Source organism: Phaseolus vulgaris, chromosome 7, assembly GCF_051622355.1.
Source record: "Phaseolus vulgaris cultivar YP4 chromosome 7, ASM5162235v1, whole genome shotgun sequence".
Classification (NCBI taxonomy): domain Eukaryota; kingdom Viridiplantae; phylum Streptophyta; class Magnoliopsida; order Fabales; family Fabaceae; genus Phaseolus; species Phaseolus vulgaris.
Genome location: NC_143504.1, coordinates 52,182,676 through 52,209,899, shown reverse-complemented (window position 1 = coordinate 52,209,899; position 27,224 = coordinate 52,182,676). Strand labels below are relative to the sequence as shown.

Sequence of the window (27,224 nt, the reverse complement as noted above, 5' to 3'; positions counted from 1 at the left end):
TTTGGATCTTATGTTTATTATTACTTTTTCGTCAAAATAAAAAACAAAATTAAGAAGAGCTTTTATTGATGCCGTTAAATAAGAAAATTAATATCTTTGTACAAAAGATATTAGTAAAATTCTAACACCATAGAAGTAGGCACGACAAACACTCTGTAAATTTTACATGCACAATTTAATTTCTATACAAGTTTCTATAAACTTCTAACAAGCACATGATTTCTACTGTTTTAAGTGAAAAGTGCTTTTAGAAACTTTTAAACCTATGAACCATGTAAAGTTTAAATGATCACCAAGATTGTGGATATTTAATATTTCATAATACTTCAAATATTGTTCCGAAAAGAAAGAAAAAAAATCTGCTAGAAACTACAAAATATATCCCGAAATGGGCAGGAGAAAGTTAGAGCTCCCACTAGGCCCACTAATTTGTTTTATGGTTTGCACTGGGCTTCAAAACAAGCCCAACTTGTAAGTAATACTAGTTGAAGTAAGGGTTTTACATTCTGCACCCCCATGAACTTTAATCTGCACCCTTATAATTTTAAATGACCAATTTGTCCTTCTGAAAACAAATGTTCGGTGTGGGTGCCAATGTGTTGGTTCAGAGCATTATGCAGGTTTGCATTCTTGATGGCTTGAGGTGGTTTGAGGCAGGGACGAGAGATAATGGTTGGTGTATTTGGTGGTAGTGTGGATTTAGTTAAAGGGTGGTTGGTGCAATGATTTCTATAAATTTGTGTTTTTATTTTGTAATTTGAGTTTTGGAATATATTATATGATGACTTTTTAAATTGTATATTCTGAAATATTAGAAGTTTGTTTTTTATATTTTATAACATTAAATTTGGAATATATATTTTTATTCTCATTGTATTTCAGTAGAATTTGAAATACGTAAACAAATATTAGGAAATTTATTCCTGCACCCTCATGCTTGCTTTCTTCATGCACCTCCATAAAAGATGTGAAATTATCATCTTCTCCATTGAGCCTCGAACTTCTATCGCAGCAACACCTCCCCCACTTTCAACTTCCACCACCACAACAAGTTCCCATCTCCAGTGCCACTGTCATAACACCTCTCACGTCGAGTGTCACTGCCACAAACCTTCACCATCTAAGCAGAAAAAATTGTATTATGGGTTCTATAATTCAGAACAAAATACAATTTTTCTACTTTGAATTTTAGAATCTAAAATACATTGTATTTCGAATTGTAGAATTCATAATACAAATTTTTTATTCTGAATTCTAAACAATTTAAAATACAAAATTTGTATTCCGAATTGAAAAATTCAGAATGAATAATTTTAGTATTTTTTAAAAATATGGGAGTGCAGAAGAAATTATAGAGGTGTTAGGAAAAATTTGCCCTAATACGAGCTCCACTAAAGTCCACTAAAGCCCATTCCAGCACAAAATGCTTTTTTAACCGTTTGCATTTCCTCGACAAAAAAAAAAAGTGCTTACTTTCCAAAAATATTTATGTAAGTGTTTTGGGAACAAATTTTGGTCCGAAATTTGTTGGAGGGGTATGAGATCTGGTATGCTATAGTTCCCTCGTCTCTCTTTACTTGCAAGCTTCGTTCATTCTCTTTCATCTCTACACATGGATCCCAACCAGGTCAGTCAACTACTTTTCTACATTTCTGCGTAATTCCTAGATCTGCTGTTATCTAAGTTCTCTCCTTCAATTTCCCTGCGTTTCTTCAAAGAAACTTTATTTGATTTTTGTCCCTGGGGATTATCTAGCCGAATACATACACGCTTAATTTCCTCTGATGATTTACAATGTCTTCTATTTTCTGCTCCATTTTTCACTGGTTGCGCTGGACACTGAAAATGGATACGATTTAATGATTGACTGTGATATTCAATATTGATTCTTTCCAGATTTAATTGATTGATTAAATTTTCCTGTGTGCAGTCTGTGGGTGAAAACTACGCCAATCCCAAGACTTGCTTCTTTCATGTCCTCTTCAAGGTTTTGTTTATCCAATTGTGCTCTTTAGCGTCTATTTTTATGCAATCCATGTTCATTTCATTAAGGCATAACTTTTTCTTTCTATCTTGCAGGCCGCAGCCTTGGCATTTTACATTCTCTCGGCCCTCTTTATTGATAACTTTGTCATCATTTTTGTCGTGACTGTCCTTCTTGCTGCCCTTGACTTTTGGGTAGTCAAGAATGTGAGTGGGCGAATTTTAGTTGGTTTGAGGTGGTGGAATGAAATTAATGATCTGGGTGAGAGTGTTTGGAAATTTGAGTGTCTTGACCATGAGGTAGGTAGTCCTTCTTCAGATCAGTGGATTTTTTGAAATGAAAGAAGCTCGGTCATATACTGTTTCTGCTGAATCAGAACACAGCAAAAGAATGAGCTCTGAATTCTTTACAGATACTTGCTTGCACCTTACATATATTGATTTTTTTAATTTTTACCTCTGCAGTCATTAGCTCGGATGAACAAGAAAGATTCTTGGCTTTTCTGGTGGACCCTGTACCTTACGGTAAGTAAATATAGATTGATTACAGTATGCAATGGCATTCCAGTTTTCTCTTGGATTCTTAGAGTTACATTTAAAATGTGTCTGTTGGCAGTTTTGATAATGGGGACTCTATGTAATAATATTTCCTGATCAGATTCATTCACATGGTGCATGTGTTGGTTAGGAGTAAATAGTATGCTACATAGATTGTAATGCTCGGAATAAAATAATCAGTTCTCTGTAAAGTTTCGGTTGGGATGGTGCCAATACCGATGGAGAAAAACTCTAAGAATTAACATGGCATGGTTGTACTAGTGCTTGTGGTCAGTGTTTCTGAAAGGTGGTTTTGATGTGATGATGGGATAGCTTGACAAACTTTCAACAAGATGCCATACTGAGTCTTTGGTGTGACAGATTCTTGTGGTTGTGCCGTGGTGACCATCATGTCACCACCTTGCTCACACGCCATAGAGCCAAAAAACAGTTATAGTGGAAAATTCCCAGGAAATAATGGGGCCACTCTAACCCTACATGTGAGACCCATATTCATGGGTATACCCATGATCCATAAGTTCTAGTGAAACTGTATTGCACAATCTTCAGGAGACCTCTGTATCTTTCTCCTCAGTTTTCATTTTCAGCACACACTCCCATTCTCGTTCTTTCCTCATCCACCTTTGCCAGCCTGGAGTCTATTTCCAACTGTTTCCTCCCTGTTTTTGGTTTTTGTGCCCCCTGACCCTTTCTTTTCTCTTCCATATTCTTGTTACCTTCTCTAGCTAGACACTTTTTTTTTTCTTTTTCTTTCCCGTTCCTTAGGTCGCTTTTTCATATTGATTCCGCACTCCATTTTTTTCCTAAGCGGTTTATTTAAGTTCTAGTGCTCCGTGTCTAAAGTTTATGAATTGCGTATTTTTTTGTTCAATGTTCTTTAACACGATAGTTTTGTGTTAGATTGTGCAGTTTTTATTTTTGTTTGCATATGCTATGTTTTTTTATAGCCACCTTGCTTCCACTTTGAAATGCTACACCATCTAGCATAATTTTATGGGCTTTTTTGACTGCTTTTCATAAACCACCATCTGTCATTATCAAAATTGCTTGTACTTTTGATACAACCCCCCTCCGGGTAAAATCATAATCATCATCAACATAAGAATTGATGTTTTTTATTTGTATGTTCTACAGGCTATTGCATGGATTTTTCTGGCAATATTCTCACTCATAAGGCTTCAAGCTGATTATCTCCTTGTTGTTGGAGTTTGTCTGACCCTCAGCATTGCAAATATTGTTGGTTTTACCAAATGCAAAAAAGGTCAGTTGGTTTATTGATAATATTCTTTAAAATGTATGCTTTCCACTTCAAAAACTGATTTAGGATGGAGGAATTATCTGTATATAATAATAAGATACTAGTAATTTTCATGGGTTATGATGTACAATACATATATCTCATCATGAAGTTATTGAAACTTAGTCTTGTAGTGCCCCTTTCTCACCACATTTTGAAAAATGTAGACTCTAATTTGCTGCACTCTCCTACTTCCTTTAAGATTGTTGACATATGAGGATGCTGACTAATAGATAAGTCATGTTTAGAGTCCATCTCTTATTTGTCAACTGCCAATTTATGTTCTTTTGTTCAATTTCCTGTTGGTGAAAGGGCTTCATTAGGCATGAACACAACAATTTTAATAAGTGAATCATAATTCCCTAGGGTTGGATATGATGTTCGGTATGAAAAAATGCTTTGGATGCTGATATAAACTTATGTAGGGTGCTCTCAATCTATTTCTACATTCACAACAAATTGGAATATATTACTGTTGACTTTGTGGCAAGCACACCATTAGCTTCAGTACTGAGTGTCAAATCCATAGAGACTTGTTGTAATATTAAGAACTACAATAACTTTAAACGACAAAACATAAAGTGAGATTAAATAACAAGAACTTAAAAGAAAAGTAAAAATTAAACACTACAATATTTTTGGAATGATATTGTACATAGTTTGTGAAAAGGAACGATTCCTTGGTACTAGCACCCTGTTTTTGTCAGGATTGGGAGCTCTGACTCTTGTATTTATTTATTGTATCAATATTTTCTGCATTGCATCTGATTTAATTGATGTTACCATGGAGGCATGTTTCATTCTGAATGATCGGGATGGTTGTGAAACATACACGCCTAAGGAGTTCTCTAGAAGGCTAGTTTTACTCCGCATATCGAGAATAGTGGTTGTTCACTAGCTCTGCACTTGTGTGTCTCCCTTTCATACCTAACTGAAAAGATTTCTCTTTATACTCGAAATGAATGGCTAAAACCTTGCAATGGCATAAGAGAGCTTATTGATTTTATTTCAGATGCCAAGAAGCAGATTCAACAATTTGCCTCTCAGACAATTGCCTCTCGGTTCTCATCTACCCTACAGTCAGCATTCAGTGTCGTCTGATTGTGAAAGATGGAAATACAAGTTGAATTGAGATCGGTGGAAGTTTGTACATGATTATACAGCACGTGCAAAATTTTGTACTTTTTATGTGAAATGGATTGAATGAGACTTTTATGATTGAATAGTAAAAACAGTTCTTTTAGGTGTAAATCATGTTTTTTTTTGTATTCTTTTTGCATTGAAGGATATTCAATATTGACTGCAAAAAGTGGCTGTTTCATATAATCAGAATATTATCTCATGGAAATGAATGATAATTATAAATGACGATGTTGCATCATCACGGGTAACCGGCCACTGTTGCTTCACGGACCGGAATATATGCAGAACATGCATAAATTTTAGAACAAGGCGAAAATCAATTATTAGAGAAAATATAATTGATTGTCACAGAAAAAATGAACGATTATCATAAAAGAAAAAATAAAGGACGAGGATTAAGGATAATTATTTGTGAATTCCGATAACCGTAATACTCACATTATAACCCAGGCCTTTTTCTTTATTGCAGAATCTTCCAGCATAACGTTTATTTTCATTATGTTTCTTCTTTACCAAATATGATAAATTCCTTTTTTTTCCTTCTGTTTTTCTTCCTTTCTCCTTTCATTTTCTCCAAGTATTGAGAAGTTGGGCATAAAGTATTCACAACTTGACTGTCATCACATCCACTCAATTCAGTTTTACACACAATAAAATTGACCACTCAACAAAAACATCTTAACAAATAGTATTGCACAAGAATACAATCAAGTCACTGAATATAACTGCTAAGCTCACAGTCAATAAACAATGCTCAATGAATCACAAAATAAATCCACTCACATTCAGAGTTTCCACAATAAATAAGTTCTTAACAAAAATATTTGTTACGACAATTTCATAAGAAGATAAATTCTACAATAGCACATAAACTACAATAGTATCAACAATGTCAATAAACCATAATTCCACTAACTTAAAACTAGAAAAACCTAAAAACTTATCAATTAACCAACTACTTAAGCATCAATTTTTGAGTTTTTTTCCTTCCTCCTTGAATATGTTGTCTAGGTGTTCTCAAAACAACAATCTTAAAACGTTTCATGGGTTCACGGTTCATTTTAGAAACATGTTGACTTCTTCATTTGACCGATCTTCATCTCCATGTAAATCTTTCTCTTCATGTACATCTTCATGATTACTTTCTAGCTTTTTGAAGTATGTGCAATCCACTGAAAGAGGTTCAACTTCAACTATTTCCGAACGAGTATCATCAGGAACAAAATTTCTGCTTGCAATTAACTCAAGTATGTCCTTCACCTCTTTCTCCATTCTCGTGATTAATACTTCATGCTCCTCACATTTGCGTATCAATTCAACAACTTTTACCCTCATTGTACGAACTTCATCCTTTGTTGGTTTCTTCTTCTTAATTCCACAACCAAATTGGTGAAAAGCTTCTTGAACAAATTCACTACAAAGTTCTTCATTCGAAGCACATAACTCAACAACAACCTGTTCGTTGACATATATAATTCCAAACTTAATTATCTACATTCAGAACAACATTAATGTAGTGCAAATTCCAATAAAAATGACATACCATATTCTTACGCAGACCATGTCAAAGTTCATGGTCATCAACTCTAACATCCATCCAATGCATGATACGGGGATATTTATTTCCACTTGTAGGTACGTGACGCTTATAAGAGAACAAATGCTCCATCACCCATATCTTAAGAATGAATAAAAAAAATCATTTATTACGAAGTCAAAGACATGCACAATTATTACAAACATTTAGCAATAACAAAAATGTTTCATATTACCTGCAACAGGTAAACACAACCATCCAGATGGATAAGCGACATACTTTTCTGGGTCATCCTTTTTGAAGCCGAACACAAACTATCAACCAAAATTCCATACACTAAACCCCCCCAATTATATGTACCTAGTTTGTCTAAATCATCAACAATGTTAAACAATCCATCATGAACTAAACCCATTTTAGTAGGCAAATTTTTTTTTGACAATCCTAATAGAATGTACAACTTACACAAGTCCTCTGAGGAAATACCGTTGTCACGTTTCAAAATTTCAGAATAAATCATTTCCACAGTTACATCGCCTTCTTCAAAAAAAACTCCTAATGCAATATATAATTCTAGTTTTCCTTAAATCAATTTTTGTACCAGTTACTCTTAAACCTACACCTAAACACACATCTAACAAACTAAACGACACAAATTGATACCGAATTGCAAAACCTTGCTTCCTCTCCACCCAAACATTACATAACTTAACTTAAAAGTCCACGACTCAATTTTATCTCCTCACGCACAAACACAAGCCATCCAAATGGGGTGGACTGTATAATAGACTTTTGTTCCAAACTTAAGTGCTTGTTCACAAGACCCAAACACTTTGACTTGCAATTATGCCTAAACACTTGTATATCAAATCAAATACAAATACACTTTAATATATAAAATTATCAAAAAAACAAATATACCATCATGTCTACTTTAAAACAAAAATCATCATTTCAATCAAACTTTAACTTGAGGCTCGGGATGAGAATCAATCGTAACAACCTCCTGATCTGAACGTCCGCTACTTGACATTATATCCTGAACAAGTAATTACTTAATCAATTGAAAACCATGAACAACACAATTCAATTCTACAAAAAACCAAAATAAATACTGCCCCAACAAAATACATGTAAGAAATTAATAAAAATCATACGGATTTTAACTATGCAAAAACGTGGTGGCAGGTCACCACTTATTACCACATATGTCATCCCTTGCCCATCCTCCTTGCCCATCTCAACCCTCATAAAACCAAAAAACCAGATGTGAACCTTAAGTTGAAAGGTTACAAGACAGTGCATAAATATCTACATAGACCACATTTGAAGCTACCCTTACAACAATAAATTCTCTAACCTTCAATAAGCTCACTACACTCCCTTTTCGACCCTCACAACACCAAAAAGCACATGCAAACATAACACTAGTAAGACAACATGACAGTACAAAAAGGGCTTCGTAGGTCACCACAAAAAAAGGAAGGGGTCACCACTTCCCCATACAATGTCACTAATTTAGGACATTAACATTCCCATTGAATTTTATCACTAGTAACTCAGTCCCTAACCTTCTGGACACACAAAAACTTCAAAACTAGTCCCAAAATTGCAGAGCACAAAACAATGAAATCCAAATCCATTCAAACTTCAAAACTCAAAAACCACAACACCAAACAAACAAATGAAATTACACTACACTCAACGCTAAAAAACGGAAATCAAAGCAATAGCAAAACAATCAAACAAATAACATCGTACCAAACGAACCAAAATACATACATCAATCAAAATCGCACTCTTAAACGAAAACCCTAAACCCTCAAGATGACATCGCTGCCGCTTCGCTAAATGACACACAACCCTAAACCCTAAACCCTAAACAACCCTCAAACGCGCTTTACTTTCACAATCCACAACCCTCAAATGAAATGTTCTTCCATTGGAATCCAGAATCCTCCTACCTGTCAAACGCACATTTCAAAAGCTCTTCATTCGCAAATTCAGAAACTGCACGGTTCAAATACAATTTATTTTCAATTTTTTCACCTCAGCAACTACACACTATTTGTTTAATATTAAAACTGCCATGTCAGACGGTTGTATTTTGGAGCAACACGCAAATCCAGTTGTCAAAATATCGGTGGTCAATAGTTTATTGGATATCCATGTCAGCAGGTAAGTTTGCCAGCTTCTTCTGGTTGGAATCATTGCAAAGCTGACGCATTGTTCATTGTTTTCATAATCCTTTCTTTCACCGCAAAGCAAACTCTTTTCCGCACTCTTCTTCACTACCAATTCTCCTTCCGATTTTGGGTTTACTCCTGAGAAATACAGTGATGCTGCAGTGCATATTTCTCCTCTCAGATGCCGGGTAAGATAAATCAAACTTCGTAAGCTTCATTTTATTTAAAATCTGCTCTACTTGCTGCAAATTCAGTTAAATTTGATTGCAATTTGAATTTGATTTCATGTGAAGAGAGGTAATGCTAGAGAAACAGCTTTCGGGGCACTTAGTCGATCGCTCCATTTGTGCCTGGTTCTGGGAACAAGCCGTTTCACTTGGCGACTCCTTCAAGGTTTTTTTTTTCTTTCGGATTTTTTAATTTCATTGACCTTTTTTATTTGCGTTCTTCATTCAACTATTTTACTTTTAGCAACAACCAGTGATTAGCTCTCATACGCATTACATTTTCCAAGTTTTTCGTGATGGAATCACTTTTTTGGGGTGCACGCAAATTGAAATGCCACCCTTGATGGCCATTGAGGTATATTTTTTGCTACTGAGAATATGAAGCCGATTGAATGCTACTCTGTTTACTTATTAATTTTTCTCTTAACTATCTCATTTTCAGTTTCTCTGTAGGGTAGCTGATGTCCTCAATGATTATTTTGGGACCTTAAACGAAGACATAATTAAAGACAACTTTGTCATTGTGTACGAGGTACTTGTCTCAATTACTAACCTCTACTGATATAGCTTTATCAATTGGTTTCTGCTGATTAGATGCAAACTAACCAGTTTACTTTTTGTTATTCTTTTAGCTGTTGGATGAGATGATAGATAATGGCTTCCCCTTAACTACAGAACCTAGTAGCCTGCGAGAGATTATTTATCCGCCAAATGTGGTTAACAAAGCCTTGAGCATTGTGACTGGTAGCAATTCAAATGTGAGTGATACCCTTCCTAGGGCTACCGCATCTTGTATTCCCTGGAGAACATCAGAGCCAAAGTACTCCAACAATGAAGTATATGTAGAACTTGTTGAAGAAATGGATGCGATTATTAACAGGTCTATATGCTCATTCTTCTTTATCTCTTCTTAAAATTACACTTTGATAGTGATAAATTAATGGTGTTTCTACTTTTTGGATATTGCGGTCTTATGCTACAATGTTTTGGTGAATGGGACATCTACTTTCCAAGATTTGTGAATGGTACTAACTCTTGGAAGCTAGAAGGAACTTGCAGAAACCTTTTTTGTAAAACATTATTGCAGATCATGTTCAGACCGCTCTTTTGTAGATTTTATCTTTTGGAGAATTTCATTTTTTCCTAGTAGTCACAGCTAAATAGCTTTATTCATTCAGGGATGGAGGTTTGTTGAAATGTGAGATCTATGGTGAAGTTCAAGTAAATTCCCGTATCTCAGGTTTTCCTGATTTAACCCTTTCATTTACAAATCCTTCCGTCCTAGATGATGTCAGGTTCCATCCGTGTGTTCGTTTTCGGCCTTGGGAGTCTCATCAAATTCTTTCTTTTGTGCCTCCTGATGGACAATTTAAGCTTATGAGCTACAGGTACAAACCCACTTGTTTGTTGCCTGGATCAGGATATGAAACTAGCATGCTGTAAGCTTTGTTTCTCTTGGCTGTGTTTTTCAAGAACCAAAATCTTTTTCAAAAAGTTGTAATCGATACAGTTGTAATTGTGAATGTTGAATTTTAATATTTGTATTCCCACTTTCTGTTCTTTCAACAATTCAAGCACTTCACTTTCAGAGTAAGAGAGTTGAAGAGCACCCCAATATATGTAAAGCCACAGTTAATTTCGGATGGTGGGACATGTCATCTTAGTGTATTGGTTGGAATAAGAAATGATCCTGGAAAGACAATCGACTCGGTTACTGTTCAGTTTCAGCTCCCTCCGTTCATCTTATCAGCTGATTTGACTTCAAATCATGGAACAGTGAACATCCTTGCTAAAAAGGTACTTAGTTTCGCTAGTATCATGCTTCTAGTGAATAGTGAGTAGCAGTGTTTCATATTGACCTTTAATTATCCACTGTTAACCTTGAAAGTAATTAAAATCATCAAAGATAAGCTTCTATGGTCCATTTATGAAATTTCATTAGTAACTAGTGTATACAAAGTATGAAAGGTGCTGATAAAAAAGAACATAGTATGAAAGGTTTTCATACTGTTATCCAATTACAAAACCATCGGTAAGTGATTGCAATGATTTTTACCATAACTACTTTAGAAATGATGATTTCTGACTGATTGACCGTGTAAATTTTATACTAACATTACTCTAGCTTTATTTTTTCTTTATATCATACTAGACATGCATATGGTCCATTGGTCAGATTCCAAAAGATAAAGCTCCTTCCATGTCTGGATTATTGGTGGTTGAAACTGGTTTGGAGCGCCTTCATGTCTTCCCCTCATTTCAAGTGGGTTTTAGGATCATGGGTGTCGCCCTCTCTGGTCTGCAAATAGATAAACTGGATCTGAAGAATGAACCAGGCCGATTTTACAAAGGTTTTAGAGCTCTTACTCGGGCAGGTCAATTTGATGTAAGATCATAATTTAGGATCTACCATAAGTCATATGTATAGTGTGGATATGAAGTTTTATTGCCTATAGTAACATTAGGTGGTTTCTTTTGTAAAGTAGACAATGTTTTCTTCTAGTCATGAGTTATTCTTTGCTGAACCTTATGTTTGCTTCCATCCCATTATCAAGTGGTACAAAACCTCTGCATTTCTTGCGTACTTAGTATCCCAAAACTTTGTTAAGATGTACACATTTTTTCATTCTCTTAATGTCATCTGATCTCTATCTAGTTTTGTTTATACATTTTTATAAAAATATGTTTGTACATTAGGAAGGAATAGCTTTTATCATAAATAGTTTAATCTCATAATAAAATAGGTAGACGTGTATTGTTTGTGCTTCAAGATTTAAAGACGTTGGATGCAGTTCATATGAAATCCTTGATTATAAGTATTATTTAATCCTTGAGAAAATATTTTTTTTTTAAGAACATGAAATATAAATTTATCGAAGTTGTTTAATTTTTTCCATTTAAATTTAATTATTTAGTTGTCTTTTGTTATCAGTATATGCGACAATAATTTGTCATTAAATTTTTATTTGAATACTTTTCATCTTATTAATTTTTCTTATATATACATATATATCGTATAATTTTAGAACTTGTAATTTAAGTAACTTTGGATTCGATTCTTGCCACTTTATTTTTATAAGTAAAAGCTTGATTTCGGATTTGTACTTGAAACTCAATATTTTACCGGGGCAGCAGATCCAAGAATAATCGGGTTGATTGTTTTTCTCAACACCTTTTTTCAATTTTTTTATACACACTTTTTTCAATTGTAACATAATTTCTTTACTTTGATTTTAGTGCAAACATGATTCTAATACTTATAACAACTTAGAATTGTGATGGGCAAATTTTGAAAATGAATTTGTATAAAATATTATTTGGTTTTGTATAGCTTTTGGAAATTTATATTTAGTTTTATAAAAGAATAATATTTTTACATTTTACATTTGAACGAATTTCTGATGAGAGATTCAAACTGATTTAAATTTGGTAAATATAAATCTAGAAGGATAGTAAAGTTTTACTAAGATTAAATATTGAAATATTTTTTTATGCAGTGAGAAATCGTGTTGAATACTTGCTGTCGGTAAGTGTCAGTGATGTTATTACTAAAAAGTGAAAAAAGCCATATAATTAGAATTGTAAGATTTTTATTCGTGATCAGTAAATTTAATATTTTTTTAGGAAATCTTCATTTTTAAATTTTATTTAAAATAATTGAATTAATTAGAATTCAAACTAATTTTTTAAGTGGTGAATGGTGATATTGACAATTCTTTTATTTTGATGACATTCAGGAAAATTATTATATGCTCCATAATTTTTTTTTAGGAAGATTGCAGTATTTTTTTTCCTATATATTTTTTCATTATGGAATAAATGTCAACAAATTTATAATGTTAGAAAAAATTGTAGTGATATTAGGCAGCACCAAAGTTAGAAAATAGTCCCTAACATAAACAACAAAGTGTATTTAAATCTACATGGAGGTGATAAGATCAAAACATTGAAATGCAGAGAAGTGTAGAAATCAAATTAATAATTAAACCAGATTCAAATATTCTGAAACTAATCTTTGGATAACCTACTCACGTTCTAAAACGAAAAGGTATAGAAGAATTTTGTGTCCCCGCCGGCAACAGCACCGCCTTCAGCCCACATGCCATGATTCCATAACCACTCATTCTAAGCCTTCTCACCCATTCTTACAAACACCACACCCCCAATGCTAATACTTTCGTGTTTAACGTATTTCTCATACAAATTTCCTTAGATTTCGTCTCTGTTGCCACTCCTATTTCTTTGTCATGATGAACACAATTGCCCTTATTCGCAACCGCGCCATGAAATCCATTCGCAGGATTCTCATCAGTTCTCGGAACTCATCGCCTTTTCCGTCCACACCTGCATATTCTGATCACTCTCCTTTTATAGCTAACAATTTGCCGAAACCTTGTTTCAATCATCACCACCCTATGCAAATGAATCGTTTGCAAATGCATCGCATAAAGGGTATTGCACGGAATTTTTTTGGCTTGCCCTCTTCGAATTTCGCCCCTTTATCAATGCCCTTTAGTTTGATCACATCCGACGGGGACGTCTCTACCTTCAAGTTTCGAAATTGCTCGACCTCTGTGGAGACCCGTGGCCATGACAACAATTTTGAGAGGATTTACGTACAGGGTGGCATGAATAACGTGAAGCCGTTGGTGGTGGAAAGTTCTCATGAGGATGTTGTAGATGAGAGAAATTTAGGTGGTGAAGTGAATGTGAGTGTGGGGAAGAGTAAATGGGAGGAGTCAGAGGTGGAAAAACAAGCATGGAAGTTGTTGCAGGGAGCCGTTGTGACTTATTGTGGCAACCCTGTGGGGACTGTGGCTGCAAATGATCCTGGTGACAAGCTACCCTTGAATTATGATCAGGTCTTTCTTAGGGATTTTATCCCATCAGCGCTTGCTTTCTTGCTTAGAGGAGAAAGTGAGATTGTCAAGAACTTTCTTCTTCACACCTTGCAATTGCAGGTAATTTACCCTTTTAGAGTCAGACACCTAATGATTCAATCATGTGCTTCATCACTTTAATCCCTTCTCTGTTGGAAGAATAAGAAATGTTGACAACACACGCTTTACTCTTGGCCAAATTTTATTGGACATCACAAAATTGTTATAGGTCTCGCTTCTTATTTAACGAGTTTCATGATGTTGTAGTTTTTAATAAAGTTTGATAATAGTAGACAATGTTCTAGAAAGAGCGAGTTGCTCTAGTACTCCTTTTTGGATGAATAGATTTTACAGTTCAGTGTTTTGTCTCTACTTGATTGATCCAGAAAGAAAGTGATTTTGTGTAACATAACTCATTTAGTGTTAATTTTTTTTTTTGAGAACTGATTGTTAATATTATACATTTTTGTTAAAAGAGTTGGGAGAAAACAGTGGACTGCTACAGTCCAGGGCAGGGCTTGATGCCTGCAAGTTTCAAAGTTAGAAGTGTAGCTCTGGACGAAGATAATCATGAAGAAGTTTTAGATCCTGATTTTGGGGAATCAGCCATTGGTCGCGTTGCACCTGTAGATTCAGGTTAGTATTAGCTGTTCTTAAATACTTCCCATAGAGGAATATGTTGAAAATTGCTATTGAGTTGTACACGATGAGAATTCTGAAAAATATTATTCGAGTAGTATAACAAAAGAACTTTCATTTATTATTTCTGTTTTGTTTTCTCTATAGGATTGTGGTGGATCATCCTCTTGCGAGCTTACGGGAAGCTCACTGGAGATTGCACCTTGCAAGAAAGGGCCGATGTTCAAACAGGCTTAAAAATGATCCTTAACTTGTGTTTAACAGATGGTTTCGATATGTTTCCTTCTCTGCTAGTCACTGATGGCTCTTGCATGATAGACAGGAGGATGGGCATTCATGGTCATCCCCTTGAGATCCAAGTGAGTCTAAATATGCTATGCTTCTTCATTCTTATGCCGTTTTTTTGTCTCTTCGTTTAAAATTGAACAATGCTCTGTATTACACAGTTGAAATTGCCCTAGTCTATGCGTCTATCATTATATGCTCCCGTTCCATTGATATATGTTATTTTAGTGCATATGCTTCAACTGATATTAATCTGTATTTGCTAAATAAAGATAAAACTCTGAATTCAGGTAACCTGGTTTCTGCGTTGTACTTCTACTTTTTCACATATTATCCCTCCATTTAGCTGTCGCAAGTTTTACTTTACAGGCACTATTTTACTCAGCTCTTCGCTGCTCACGTGAGATGCTTGTTGTAACTGAGGGAACCAATAATCTTATTAGAGCTATTAACAATCGACTCAGTGCTCTGTCATTCCACATTAGAGAATATTATTGGGTGGACATGAAAAAGATGAATGAAATATACAGGTATAAAACAGAAGAGTACTCCATGGATGCCATTAATAAATTCAACATCTATCCCGAACAAATTCCACTTTGGTTAATGGATTGGATTCCAGAAGAAGGCGGATATCTGATTGGGAATTTGCAGCCAGCTCACATGGACTTCAGGTTTTTCACACTTGGAAATTTTTGGTCCATTGTCTCATCATTGGGCACCCCAAGACAGAACCAGGCTATTTTAAATCTGGTAGAAGCAAAATGGGATGATCTTGTGGGCCATATGCCTCTTAAGATATGTTATCCTGCCCTGGATAATGAAGAGTGGCGCATAACTACTGGCTGTGACCCAAAGAATACGTAAGTTCTTACCATAGTTTTTTTGTTGTTGTTTGCAGACATGAGAATTTTGATTCTTTTTTAATATGAAGTGTATTTGTTGAATTCATTTTTATAATTCGTTTGCCTTTGTAGTCAAAATTGCTTCTAGTGTGTGCATCTTAATTGAAACAACATGCTTAACTTTTGCAGCCCTTGGTCATATCACAATGGTGGATCTTGGCCAACCCTTCTGTGGCAGGTAAATTTCTCCTGATGGCAATGGATTGTATTTTAAGGAAAGCTAAGATGTGTTGTTGACTATCTGCTTTGTCCTGTGTCTTACCACCTAAACTTTTGAACTCAATGGGGAATAATAAGCACGGGAGGAGTACTTACCAGGCCACCAATAGAAACTCATTCTGCTATATTGCAGAAAATTGAAAATTAAAACCGTACACTGGAGAACCTGAAGTAAGAGAAAATATCTGGAGAGATTATTTTCTCGGGTTGTTAATTGGCAGCAAATTTTTTTATAAATGAAACAAAATTATTTGCCAGTTTTGTTGCTGGGACCTTGCATGTCAATTGTCAAGTCATGAAATGTTGCTTTAATTTCTGATATATACCCTTGTACCTCATCTCAAATTCAGTTCACGCTGGCCTGCATCAAAATGGGGAGAATTGAACTTGCCCAGAAAGCAGTTGCTTTGGCTGAGAAAAGACTGCCAGTTGATTCTTGGCCTGAATACTATGATACACGCACTGGAAAATTTATTGGAAAACAAGCCCGGATGTATCAAACATGGACCATAGCTGGTTTCCTTACATCCAAGATGCTTTTGAAAGATCCTGAAATGGCATCCAGGTTATTCTGGGAGGAGGATTACGAGCTTCTAGACATATGTGTTTGTGGGCTTAGCAAGAATGGCAGAAAAAGGTGTTCCCGTGGTGCTGCCAGGTCTCAGATTCTTGTATGATGAATACCTAGTGTAGTGTGAAATTCATAGAATTCGGGGGATCATATATTTCTTTTATGTCTTTGGTAGCTTATAGTAAATGTTAAATCGGAAGGTTAACATATTCTCCATTGGTATAATTATGGTTAAGAAGGGTTCCTTTGTTCTAGGATGATAATTCTTACTTATTTTTAACAATGAGGGGATAGAAGGTTATAAGTACGTCCTCTTGTTTTGTATATGAACTAATTAATATTCACTTTGATTTATCTCACTATACAGTTGTTCCTTTGCAGCATTTTATAATGAGTTATTTATCTCTCTGTACAATTGTTTTACCTAGTTCTTCTGTGTCTTTGACTTCACTTTCTCATCACTGGTCTTAAGATTAAAGGACATTACTAATCATATAGTCAAGGTTGTCGCATAGGATGTTTACAGAGAACAGTGACTGTAACACTAGTAAGATTAAGAATTCGCCTTTTAGTTTAAAAGAACGCATTAAAAAGTAAATTATAATTATAACCGTTGACTAAAACATAATAGGTGTTATTGTGAAACAAAAACAAACTGAGTTCAGAAACTTATCAAGGATTATTTCAATAGTATTTATATTTGTGTTCCGGACTTCATGCCAAGTTCATAGAAGGCAATAATGAAGGCAATTAGGCTAGTCCCGGAACAGTTCTCAATAGTAAGAGCTTATTCCATGACAACCAATAACTAAAGTCAAGGGATACTAAAGATCGTGGTCTTTAGATAACTTTAGCAAGTAACTTACACATCTCTAATGATAAGGCAATTTGCTTATCCTTGTGATAAGGACACATGGTGACATCATAACAACACAAATAAGAATGGACATTTGTTCGATGATGGTGTTTGCAGGTAAGTTACAGTCCCCATTTGATTTTCTATTCGACCCATCCCATTGGTGTTAAAAAACTGTCTTCACTGCATCCTATTGAATGAACTGTTTTTCCTTAGGATTTGACCGTTTAGCCAATGGTATGTTTAATATTGCTCTTTTATTTATGTGGTCAATTAGCTCATGCTTTGGCCATATTGGTGTCCAAGGATCATCCATATATGTTGACAACACACTAATGGACATGCATACCATTTGCTGCGATAACATGGACCAAGCAAAAATGGTTTTTGAGGATTTCACTACCAAAACTGATGTCTGCTGGACTACTTTGACCACTGAGTACACTCATAGAGGAGACGCCTACGGTGCTCTTAAGAGTTTTCTGTCAAATGTTTCTGGTAAACTTCTGCTTTATCCCTCTTCTCTTGTTTTAAAGTCTATTTTTACTTAATTGTTTTATTTATTAGTGGTCTAAATTAGTACAACACAATTTCTTGTTGACAAACAGGAGGAAGGAGCACTGAGTCCCTTTAGCTTGTAGTGATGCTGAACTAGTGTACTAAAGACTGAAATATTTTAGATTAATGACGAAGTAGATTTATTTGGTACTGTGTTGGGAAAGTGAAGGAAGCTTATCAATTAATAGAGAGTATGCCATTTGAGCCAGACGAGTCTATCTGGGCAGCCCTTCTGGAAGCTTGTAAATTGCATAATCAACCCAGTGTGACCAAATTAGCAGCTTTAAGGGCTTTGGATATGAAGCCAATTAGGACAGGAACTTATGCCTTGATATCAAATATTTATGCTACTGAAGACATCTGGACTAATTTTGCTAGCTATAAAAAACTGAGGAGAAGTACTAAAAATAAAAATGACTCAGGAAAGCAGCTGGATTAAACTGAAAGACCAGGTTTGTAGTTTAGTTGTTGGAGATAGATTTGTTTCTTCCAATGAAGAGCTGTGTGAAGTTCTGAAATTGTTGATTATGCATATGAAAGATGTTGAGATGGACCTGATTTATACTGTATTGTACATGAGGTGAAAGAAAATCTGTAAACTAGTAAAATAATTTTATATATTATTTAAATGTTTTTATTAATATATTTTTAAATAAATAATTTATTAAGTTAAATCATATATATACACAGATAAATGTAATTACTAATTATAAAATGAGTGTTTTTTTAATACAAAAGCCTAAAACTTAGAAAAGAAATTCCATAAAAACAAAAACAACTCCACAGATAAGAACTTATAAGAAAAAAAGTTGTTTTAATACAAAATAATCCTTTTTTTTATTTTCCTTGTTTTAATTATTAAAAAGTAAGTTGATTAGTTAACTTCTTGGTATGTTTAAATATTATCTTTCAACTCCTCCTACTTATGTCCTTAATAATTATAATAAAACTGCAATCTTGAACGTAATTGTACTTTATAGGTTTTTTTTTTTCCTAATTTTTTTTACTTCAACAAAACCAATTTCATGTATCAAACCTTTATAAAATTCTCATAATTATGAAATCGGCCTGAAGAATAATTAATGCATAGAGATTATGAAGCGGTGCCCAAAAATGGACTAGTCTCTTCACATTCCCGCCAACTGCATTTATAAAAGGCTCTCTCTCTAATCTCTTCTTCCGTTCTGTTGGAATTTCCGTGACTGTCACAAACCCTAGACCCGAAGTACAATGCTACCGAAGCCCGAAACAAAAGCTGCATCGGCTTCTGCCGCCTTCTTCAAACCAGGCACTATCGTGGAAATCAGCTCTGAAGATGAAGGCTTTCGCGGTTCCTGGTTTTCCGGCACCATCATCCGCCAACTTCCCTCTGACAGGTTCCTGATAGAGTATCACAACTTGATGGCCGATGAGAAGAGCTCAAAGCGTTTGAGAGAAGCCCTGGATATACGCCAACTGCGGCCCATTCTCCCATCAGAGACAGGCCAAATATTTAAATTCGGGGATGAGGTTGATGCCTTCTACAACGACGGTTGGTGGGAGGGCTACATAACCGAGGAATTAGATAATAACAAATTCGCTGTGTATTTTAGGGCCTCAAAGGAGCAATTAGTCTTTTCCAAAGAACAACTTAGAATCCATAGAGAATGGTTTGATCACACGTGGGTCCCACCACTCCGACAGGTAAATTCATCTCTTAATCTTATTCTTATTTACTGTATTAGAAAGTACTCTAATCTAGCAGTAGGGTAGGCCTAGTTTGATTATAGTTTAATGTTATTATGACGATAGTATTGTTAATTAAAGGATAAAGGTGAATCCAATGAAGCTGTGAAGACCGAGGAGTTTGGCAAAGGGGCTATAGTGGAGGTTAGCAGTGATGAAGATGGGTTCAGTGGAGCTTGGTTTGCTGCCACTGTTGTTGAGGCAAAGGGAAATGACAAGTTCGTTGTTGAATACCAGACTCTGTTAGCTGATGATGATGCTAATCTTTTAAAAGAGGAGATTGGTGCCATGCATATAAGGCCTCCTCCACCTGAGACTAATATTGATGGTCGATTCAATCTTCTTGACGAAGTTGATGCCCTTTACAATGATGGTTGGTGGGTCGGTGTGATTTCTAAAATTCTTACTGGTTCCAAGTATGTAGTCTACTTCAGGTCTTCCAATGAGGAACTAGAATTTCAGCACTCCGATTTGAGGCTGCACCAGGACTGGATTCATGGCAAATGGGTTATGCTCTCTAAGGTATGCATTGGTGTTCACTGAAACTCTGTGATCAAGCATGCATGTTCAGACTTTTTAGAATTTCACTTGACAGCTTACAATAAAAAGTAGGTTGAGATTGACTTTTAGACTTTCATGTTAGATTTCATGTCTGCCTTTTAGACTCTGTGGCTTCTTAGGGAATCACTCTAGAAGACAGAGGCACCCAATAAATATTTTAACTGATAATGTATCTTCTCATGCTAATTGTATTCAACGTATGAAGGTTCATTCCCATCTCTAAGTTGACGGCTTCAAGGGAAAGTTTGCATTTAATCATGTTGGGATAATTACCAACATAAATTAAGTCAGTTATTAGGCTTAGTAGGTCGGAATCAAGATTTTAAATAGTGTCACTTCACTACAGTGCTGTAGCAAAGAAGAGCCCTTGGCTGCTGTTGTAGTGGTCCAAGTACTGTCTGCAATAGTACTGTCATGCATTGATGCCAAAAGGCCTCTCTTTACAATGACATTAGGGTTTTTGTGGGATTTCAATCTCTGAACTTGAAATCTATATATGTAATAGTGAAAATGATAGAGACTTGAAATTAGAAGATGATGATTCCCATATATTTGAATTTTATTGTTACATTTACTTGTATGTTTATAAGTCCTGGTGTAACCGAGTTATTTTTTGATGACGGATTCTTAATGGGTTCAATATGGGAACAACCTCTTTGCGTATGCAAGGGTATAATTGCTTACAATTATTCTCCTTCCTATTTTCCCATAGCAAAGAGCCTTATGTCACTAGGGTATGGTAGTTTTTTCTTTTTTATACTTGTGTTTTGTTTAATCCACTATGCCTTTTTATATCAGTATCAATGTCACAAACTTTGATTAGCCTTTGATCATTTTTTAGAATTTGTATGTATATAAGTATGCTGGCATAAGCTAATAAAATTTTTCAGAATTGCTGCTATATGCCATCCTACTAAACAGTTTCCAAACTTGCTCCAAATTCATTCTACATCTATGACTGTCGGCTTAGTTTTCCATCACCCTCCTCTGCATCCAAGAGACCCATATATATTCTTCTTTGCAAATCGAGTAAAACTTGCTCCAAAATTTAATCTGCATCTGTGACTGTTGCTTAGTTTGGCACCCTCATTTGACAAATCATGTTGTGACCTAAGATAATGGGTTTAGGGATGTCTAAAACAATAGAGTAAAAAGCATACCTGCATGTGTAAGAAATGAGTAGAGTGAAACAACAACTTGTTATTTTAACTAATCTCGATTATATAGTGCATGTGATACTACATAGGAATGTTTGGTTATGCTGATATATAATATCAATATAATTAAAGTATAGCTCATGACTTGTTAGTTGTAGATTATTAACGTTGTTGATCAGTATTTGACCTTGACATAATGGACGAGGTTGTTTTAGGCTGAAGATGTGTTTTTCTTTAATTTATCATGCATTCTAATCTCAATTCACAAAAATTAAGATAATATTCACACTTGCATACTTTGCAAAACTTGATTGTCTTTTTTTATAGTTGTAACTCACTTGTTCTAGTTGATTAAGACGAGTAATTGATATACGGACTCATGCAAAAATATTGTTTAGATGATCACTACCTTTTAATTCTTTTGGTTAAAAAAATTTCAGGCGATGGAGTTGTGAACGCCGAATAGGAAGAGGTAGAAGACAAAATCTGGATTCGGATCAGTTGCACATCATGGTTTACAAGTTTGTTTGGATTTAAAAACAGGAACTCATCCTCTTGATAGGCTAATGGCCACTTTAGATTTTGAATTATTTAGTTTTGCTTTAGACATTAACCTTTGACATTTTTCTGGTAAGTATATTGTCCTTTTCAGACATGCCGATTTTCTATGTTATATATTGTCCTTAAAAAAAACAGACAAGCCATAAAAAAAAGGTTATTAAAAAATGTTATTAATATACCCTACCATTATCAGTATATTTAGTTCGAATCAACAAGATGAAAAGCAGCATGATGTAGCTTTGACAATTAATCCGTGTACCCAACCCAATGATTTTGAACTAAATTTCATAATTATCCTTCATTCCGAAATTGAATTGAAATTTTGGAATTGGAAAAAACATACCAAAAAATCTGGAATAGATTTTATGTTATTGAAATAAAAATCTCATTTTGGGATGGTAAATCTGAAATACAAATTAATTGGGTGTAGGAAGTAATTGCGTATGGCTTTTCGGTTGGGTTGAAGAAAAGTTCAATACGATTGTTGCGTTAGCAATTAAAACTGGGTAAGTGTTGGTTGGTAGGGCCAATAATGTTTCTCTTAATTAGGTTGGAGGTTAAACATCGCATTAGGGGTCTCAGTATGAGCACATGTAATGTATTCCCTAAATATTAATCACTTAATAATAGCCAAAATAAAGATAACCAATAAAGTAAGGGAACTTCTTTATACATTACTTTATCAGATCAGGGTTTTCTTCACTTGAATCATTGTCTCCCTCAATCCCAATCATTAAAAACAAAGTTTACAGTTTAAATTATAAATAAATAATAAGTTAAAAATTATGCACTCTTATGAAAGGCTTGTGATCCTGAACTTACTATTCTTTCTCACTTTTTTTTTATCTCTTTCTACAGTAAATTGTTATAAAATTAAATGTTATTGAATTTTTCCAGAGAAATTAGTTAAAAAAATCATTTAAGATTATTTTTAATACAACTATTGGACTGTTTTTTTTAAATAAATTGTTATAATAAAATAATAATTTATTAAAATTACAACCGAATGTAGCTGTGTAGGTATGCTAAAGTCATGATATAGGGACAATTCACTTTTTCTTTCTACATTCATCAAATATTATTATTTTAATACTTTTTATATTATTTAATTATAAATTTATCATTTATTATTTATAATTTTTTTTAAACTAGCTGATGGTTGCATACAACTCTTTTGAGTTCTCAAGTATAGTTTTTCTAAAAGAAATATCGGTCTTCAAGTATGTGCATTGCACAGTTAATATTTGTTTTTATTCCAAAGCATGAAGATGAGAGTTGTTTAATGCATTATAAGGTGCTGAACCCCAATAGAAAACTGAGGATCAATTTCACGTAGTTCAGACGATGTGAAATAATATTAGAAACTTAAGAGAACAAAGTTTAATACTAATACAAATTTATAACTTAAGCATTTGTTTTTTCTTTCTAGCTGTAGATAGCTTAGCTGATAATAGCTTGCTAGAGCATTGCTGTAGAGTAAGAAAGAAATTGAAAGCATTACAACTTAGACATAAAACCTATAGAATAATAAACTTATTATGATATAACAGTGAGTACTCATACATAGCCATAGCAGAACCACCAGAGGAAGAATCAAACCTCTTGAACTTCAACAGCATTACCAACTTGTTTCACTTCCTTCAGCTCTTCCTTCTTCACTTTCTTCTCTTCTTTATTCTTCACTTCCTTAATTGGCTCCTCAATCACAAAAGCTGAGACCGGGAATGTCCTGAACAACGCTGTAGAGGTCTTGAATGTGATCTTGTCACTGGGTGGATCATCAACAAAGATCTCATTCAGTGTCAACCAAACCAAGAGTTCTTTGGCCTTCACACCAGTGAGCTTCTTTATCTTACCAACCTCAACATAGGCAGTGATCTCAGTTGCATAGGACACTTGCCTCCCAATCTTCTCAAACTTGTGGTTTATGGTCTTCTTCTGCTTCAGCCACACAAACCCACTTTCTTTCTCGTACCCACATTCCTCAATGTCCTTCAAGGGCAAAAGGCCATTGGGTAGCCCTACCTCCTTCAGCAGCAACTTTGTCTTTTCTTGGCAGAGTTCATCTCCACGGTACACCTCGGATTTGGCCCTGATCTCTGCAGACACTAGTTTCATTTTCTCTTCTTTTCTGATATTATGATCAGTTAACGTGTGTTTTGTGATTTGTGAAGGAGAGATAGGTGGGGTTGATATAGCCCTAGTGCTATCTCTTTGCCCTTCTATCTCCCATAAACTTCAACAAATGCCATCCTCATAGTTCATAATGTGAACTCGTATGTACATGACTTTAATTTTGTAATGTTATGTTCATTCACTATTAAGGTAGTTGGTGAGCAAGAACGTGTGTCTTAAATGCCTATCTGCATGTCTTTACCATATGGCTGAACTTGTATTGAAAAAGTATGCAAATGAGAGTCTTTTTGCAGTAAATTTTTCTGTCAAATTCGTTTGGGCAGGTGTACTTTTCTTTCTAGGTATTACAGCTATGTCAATTTTTAGAAAATGGATTGAATACGGTAGAAAATGACAGCATTCATGTAACAACACTTTACTACTGTCAGAGCCAGATTGGAAGGATTGTATTATAAATCTGTGTTTTGAATCAGATTTAATTGCCACTTGCAAGCAATTCAGATTCTAATTTACCATTTTAGGAAGGTCATAACCATTGTGTATGCACAAAATATATGTGTTTCAAGGAATGGATTAATCCTTTGTAATGACTGTGATTTCCATCTTTGTTACCTTTGTATGAACACAATGTATTTTTAAACACTTAGGGCTGAGATAAATATGTGGCTTTCATTTCATTTAAAAGAAAGTATTTATTAGTTTTATTGATAATTATTAATTATATTTCGATTAGAAAGGTTGACTGGTTACTTTTGAAGTATTTATTAATTTTATTAATTATTATTTTTATTGAATAGTTTGACTGATTAGCACAATAAGGAATTTCTCTTCTTAATTATGTTCTTATTGCAGAAAACATTAATGTAGTTAAATTCTTTAGAGACTTTTATATTTCTTAGTTTGCAACTAAAAAGAATTTGGTCATATAGCTAATTTGCTAATTAAAAAATACATTTATATCCGGTGAACTAAATTATTCTTTCACAATTTATTCCATCTTAAATTTTTTGGATTCATTAAATACTTAAAAAAATTATATTTCTTAATTAAGTTCCGTTTGTCTAATTTTTTATTAAGTGTATCACATGGTTATATTTGTTAAAAAAATATAAAATTTTATAATAAATAAAAAATGATATTGTAATTAATATAAATTAATTTTATTATTTTAATGGAAAATGGGTTAAATAATTAGATTGGAGATTTTGCTGTCATTATTATTGATGTAAAGGATGAGGACAATTTTTGTTATCAATAACTGAATAATAAAAATTAATTTATCACTAATGTGACCGACAAAATAACAACTATGTCACTCAATTTAAATTTTTTAATACTCAATAAATAAATAAAAATTAATAAAGACTCCATTAAAAATATATAAATTTATGAAAAATTTAAAAATTAATTAAATCAAATATATATATATATATAAATATTATATAAACATGTATGTAGGTGTAGGAAAATCTGAAACAAATTGATAATAGCATTTTAAAAAACTAACTTTGTGGAGATAACATATGACCATTTTGTTGAGGTTTCATTCTTCATGGTCAAGTTTTGTTTTACAGTGGAGTTTTCTGGATGTTCCTATTACAAGTTCAATTCTTTTATACCTTATCTTAGTTTGGTAGTATTTTGTTTCCAGTCAATAAATCATCTACTGTTTTACTCATGTCTAGTAAGGCAATTTCATTTTTCTTTTTCTCAAATCCTGATAAAAATTGTCACAAGTTAAATCAATGATAGACCTATTAAATCAAAAAGAATTGAATCATGACATTTAGATCATGATCATTACACTAATTGAAAAATGAAATAGAGAATTACATATTACTATTAAATATAAATTTAGTTTAATAATAAAAGTTCTATTCAAACTAAACAATTTAAAAAATTAATTAAAGTTCAAATATTTCTTAAAAAAATTATTATTGAATAAAATAAAATGTATTAAAATTTATTTACATTTAAAAATAGTAAATTGTTTTTCATAAAGATCAACTAGATAATTAATGTGTCATAATCGGCACCAATATCCTAAGAGATCGGTATATATCTGTGGTGATAGAACTGTAGAAGCTATGGGTGGATGACCTAACACTTTATTGTTTACTACTCTTTGCTATCATAATACTTTAAAAAAATATATAGAAATTTCTTGAAAACTATAGATTTTGATGTAGTTGAAAATTGAATGCATAATAAAGAGTGAAGAGAGAAAGCAGTGAGGTGTAATATTACAGTTGGGAAGGTCACCTATTGATGTGTTATGAATGAATATTAATAACATCACCTCACATCATATTCAATTAGTAAAAAAGTGTGCCTTCTAGTGCATGGGTTAAAAATAGTAAAAAAAATGTGTTAAAAATAAAAATTTAGAAAATTTATATAAAAAACTTTTATAAATTAATTTATACATGGGTTAGTTTTAACTTATAAAAACTCAAGGACAAAACTTCAATATGCCACAACTATGCCTGTCAAATTTTATTTTAAGAAAAATGTTAACTATTATCCTTAAGTGCTAAGAGTATCATTTTAAGAAAAATGATTTTTTTAAAACTATTACTTTATAAATTAAAATTAATTTGAAAGTTAAAAATAAAAATTTAGAAAATTTATATAAAAAACTTTTACAAATTAATTTATACATGAGTTAGTTTTAACTTATAAAAAAACTTATTTAGTATAAACATAGTTAAAAAAATCAAATGCATATTAAACTATGAAATAGTAAATGATTTTTAGAAATAATTATTATTAATACTCGATCTATTGTACTAAAATTATAAAATCAATAGAAAAAATTATTATTAATCATTAGTGTTTTTTTTTTACCGTCACAAACTACTGTTTTAATAATATAATAAAAATGTCTGATTAAATTTTGTTGGAAACAAACTAATTTGTGGATGATAAACCTTATTATAAATCATCCCATAAATAAATTATTATAAATTTAGCATCCGAAACTAGTTTACCTATAAATAAACTAAACGAAAGAAAAACGATGAAGTTATTTCATAATTATCCTGGATTGGAATTTCAAAGAGTAGAAATCTGATGAAATCCAGAATACACTTCTAATGTTTTAGGTATATCCTTTAGGGTTTCGAAATACACTTTCAATGCTAATCTTATTAAACAAATATTTTAAATATTTTGACATTATCACCGAATTCTTTCGATAAATTTTAAGAAGTTATTTTTTTATCTTTAACCGACATAAAT

At 33.4% G+C, this 27,224-nt stretch overlaps 5 protein-coding genes and 2 long non-coding RNA genes across 19 annotated transcripts; 5 read left to right on the top strand and 2 right to left on the bottom strand.

The window, feature by feature from the left end:
- Positions 1 to 1,478: 1,478 nt before the first annotated feature.
- LOC137830097 (Golgi apparatus membrane protein-like protein ECHIDNA) lies at positions 1,479 to 5,089 on the top strand. Its single transcript, XM_068637234.2, has 6 exons — positions 1,479 to 1,627; positions 1,931 to 1,987; positions 2,080 to 2,283; positions 2,449 to 2,508; positions 3,676 to 3,802; positions 4,851 to 5,089. The coding sequence occupies exons 1-6, from the start codon at positions 1,613 to 1,615 to the stop codon at positions 4,937 to 4,939; spliced, it is 552 nt and encodes a 183-aa protein (XP_068493335.1). The 5' UTR covers positions 1,479 to 1,612; the 3' UTR covers positions 4,940 to 5,089.
- A 651-nt stretch (positions 5,090 to 5,740) lies between these two features.
- Positions 5,741 to 8,464, bottom strand: LOC137830098 (uncharacterized). Its single transcript, XR_016523076.1, has 4 exons — positions 8,301 to 8,464; positions 6,754 to 7,557; positions 6,525 to 6,659; positions 5,741 to 6,436 (listed from the first exon to the last, which is right to left on the bottom strand). It is a non-coding gene; the product is annotated as an uncharacterized LOC137830098 (long non-coding RNA).
- Positions 8,458 to 11,596, top strand: LOC137830094 (AP-3 complex subunit mu). 13 transcript variants are annotated; one of them, XR_016523075.1, is made up of 9 exons: positions 8,711 to 8,892; positions 8,998 to 9,097; positions 9,176 to 9,286; positions 9,374 to 9,463; positions 9,564 to 9,811; positions 10,110 to 10,129; positions 10,227 to 10,319; positions 10,521 to 10,728; positions 11,084 to 11,596. XR_016523075.1 is itself a non-coding variant. In XM_068637228.2 (8 exons), exons 1-8 carry the CDS (start codon positions 8,858 to 8,860, stop codon positions 11,327 to 11,329), a joined length of 1,248 nt encoding a protein of 415 aa, XP_068493329.1. In that variant the 5' UTR covers positions 8,458 to 8,857; the 3' UTR covers positions 11,330 to 11,596. The 13 variants fall into 13 exon arrangements, 12 of the variants coding, with proteins under 12 accessions (XP_068493329.1, XP_090160625.1, XP_090160627.1 ...); XM_068637228.2 differs by having other exon boundaries at positions 8,458 to 8,892; positions 10,110 to 10,319; XM_090304499.1 differs by lacking the exon at positions 10,110 to 10,129.
- A 1,275-nt stretch (positions 11,597 to 12,871) lies between these two features.
- LOC137830093 (alkaline/neutral invertase A, mitochondrial) lies at positions 12,872 to 16,813 on the top strand. The gene is made up of 6 exons (XM_068637227.2): positions 12,872 to 13,892; positions 14,288 to 14,447; positions 14,598 to 14,809; positions 15,105 to 15,598; positions 15,770 to 15,818; positions 16,210 to 16,813. Exons 1-6 carry the CDS (start codon positions 13,179 to 13,181, stop codon positions 16,534 to 16,536), a joined length of 1,956 nt encoding a protein of 651 aa, XP_068493328.1. The 5' UTR covers positions 12,872 to 13,178; the 3' UTR covers positions 16,537 to 16,813.
- Positions 16,814 to 17,562: 749 nt separating this feature from the next.
- LOC150025988 (uncharacterized) lies at positions 17,563 to 18,485 on the top strand. Its single transcript, XR_016523077.1, has 2 exons — positions 17,563 to 17,784; positions 17,895 to 18,485. It is a non-coding gene; the product is annotated as an uncharacterized LOC150025988 (long non-coding RNA).
- Positions 18,486 to 18,786: 301 nt separating this feature from the next.
- On the top strand, positions 18,787 to 21,942 carry LOC137830096 (agenet domain-containing protein). Its single transcript, XM_068637233.1, has 3 exons — positions 18,787 to 19,527; positions 19,651 to 20,091; positions 21,728 to 21,942. Exons 1-3 carry the CDS (start codon positions 19,075 to 19,077, stop codon positions 21,740 to 21,742), a joined length of 909 nt encoding a protein of 302 aa, XP_068493334.1. The 5' UTR covers positions 18,787 to 19,074; the 3' UTR covers positions 21,743 to 21,942.
- A 1,239-nt stretch (positions 21,943 to 23,181) lies between these two features.
- Positions 23,182 to 24,089, bottom strand: LOC137830092 (plant/protein (Protein of unknown function, DUF538)). The gene has a single exon (XM_090305338.1). The coding sequence runs from the start codon at positions 23,964 to 23,966 to the stop codon at positions 23,442 to 23,444; it is 525 nt and encodes a 174-aa protein (XP_090161464.1). The 5' UTR covers positions 23,967 to 24,089; the 3' UTR covers positions 23,182 to 23,441.
- Positions 24,090 to 27,224: the final 3,135 nt, after the last annotated feature.

Coding starts and splice junctions, on each gene's coding strand:
- LOC137830092 (XM_090305338.1), bottom strand. CDS start 23,966: ATGAAACTAGTGTCTGCAGAGATCAGGGCCAAATCCGAGGTGTACCGT.
- LOC137830094 (XM_068637228.2), top strand. CDS start 8,858: ATGCTGCAGTGCATATTTCTCCTCTCAGATGCCGG. Junction 8,893..8,997: donor TTTCTCCTCTCAGATGCCGG/GTAAGATAAATC, acceptor TTTCATGTGAAG/AGAGGTAATGCTAGAGAAAC. Junction 9,464..9,563: donor ACTTTGTCATTGTGTACGAG/GTACTTGTCTCA, acceptor TTATTCTTTTAG/CTGTTGGATGAGATGATAGA.
- LOC137830093 (XM_068637227.2), top strand. CDS start 13,179: ATGATGAACACAATTGCCCTTATTCGCAACCGCGCCATGAAATCCATT. Junction 13,893..14,287: donor TTCACACCTTGCAATTGCAG/GTAATTTACCCT, acceptor TTTTGTTAAAAG/AGTTGGGAGAAAACAGTGGA. Junction 14,448..14,597: donor CGTTGCACCTGTAGATTCAG/GTTAGTATTAGC, acceptor TTTTCTCTATAG/GATTGTGGTGGATCATCCTC.
- LOC137830096 (XM_068637233.1), top strand. CDS start 19,075: ATGCTACCGAAGCCCGAAACAAAAGCTGCATCGGCTTCTGCCGCCTTC. Junction 19,528..19,650: donor GGGTCCCACCACTCCGACAG/GTAAATTCATCT, acceptor TGTTAATTAAAG/GATAAAGGTGAATCCAATGA.
- LOC137830097 (XM_068637234.2), top strand. Junction 1,988..2,079: donor TCTTTCATGTCCTCTTCAAG/GTTTTGTTTATC, acceptor TCTATCTTGCAG/GCCGCAGCCTTGGCATTTTA. Junction 2,284..2,448: donor TTGAGTGTCTTGACCATGAG/GTAGGTAGTCCT, acceptor TTACCTCTGCAG/TCATTAGCTCGGATGAACAA.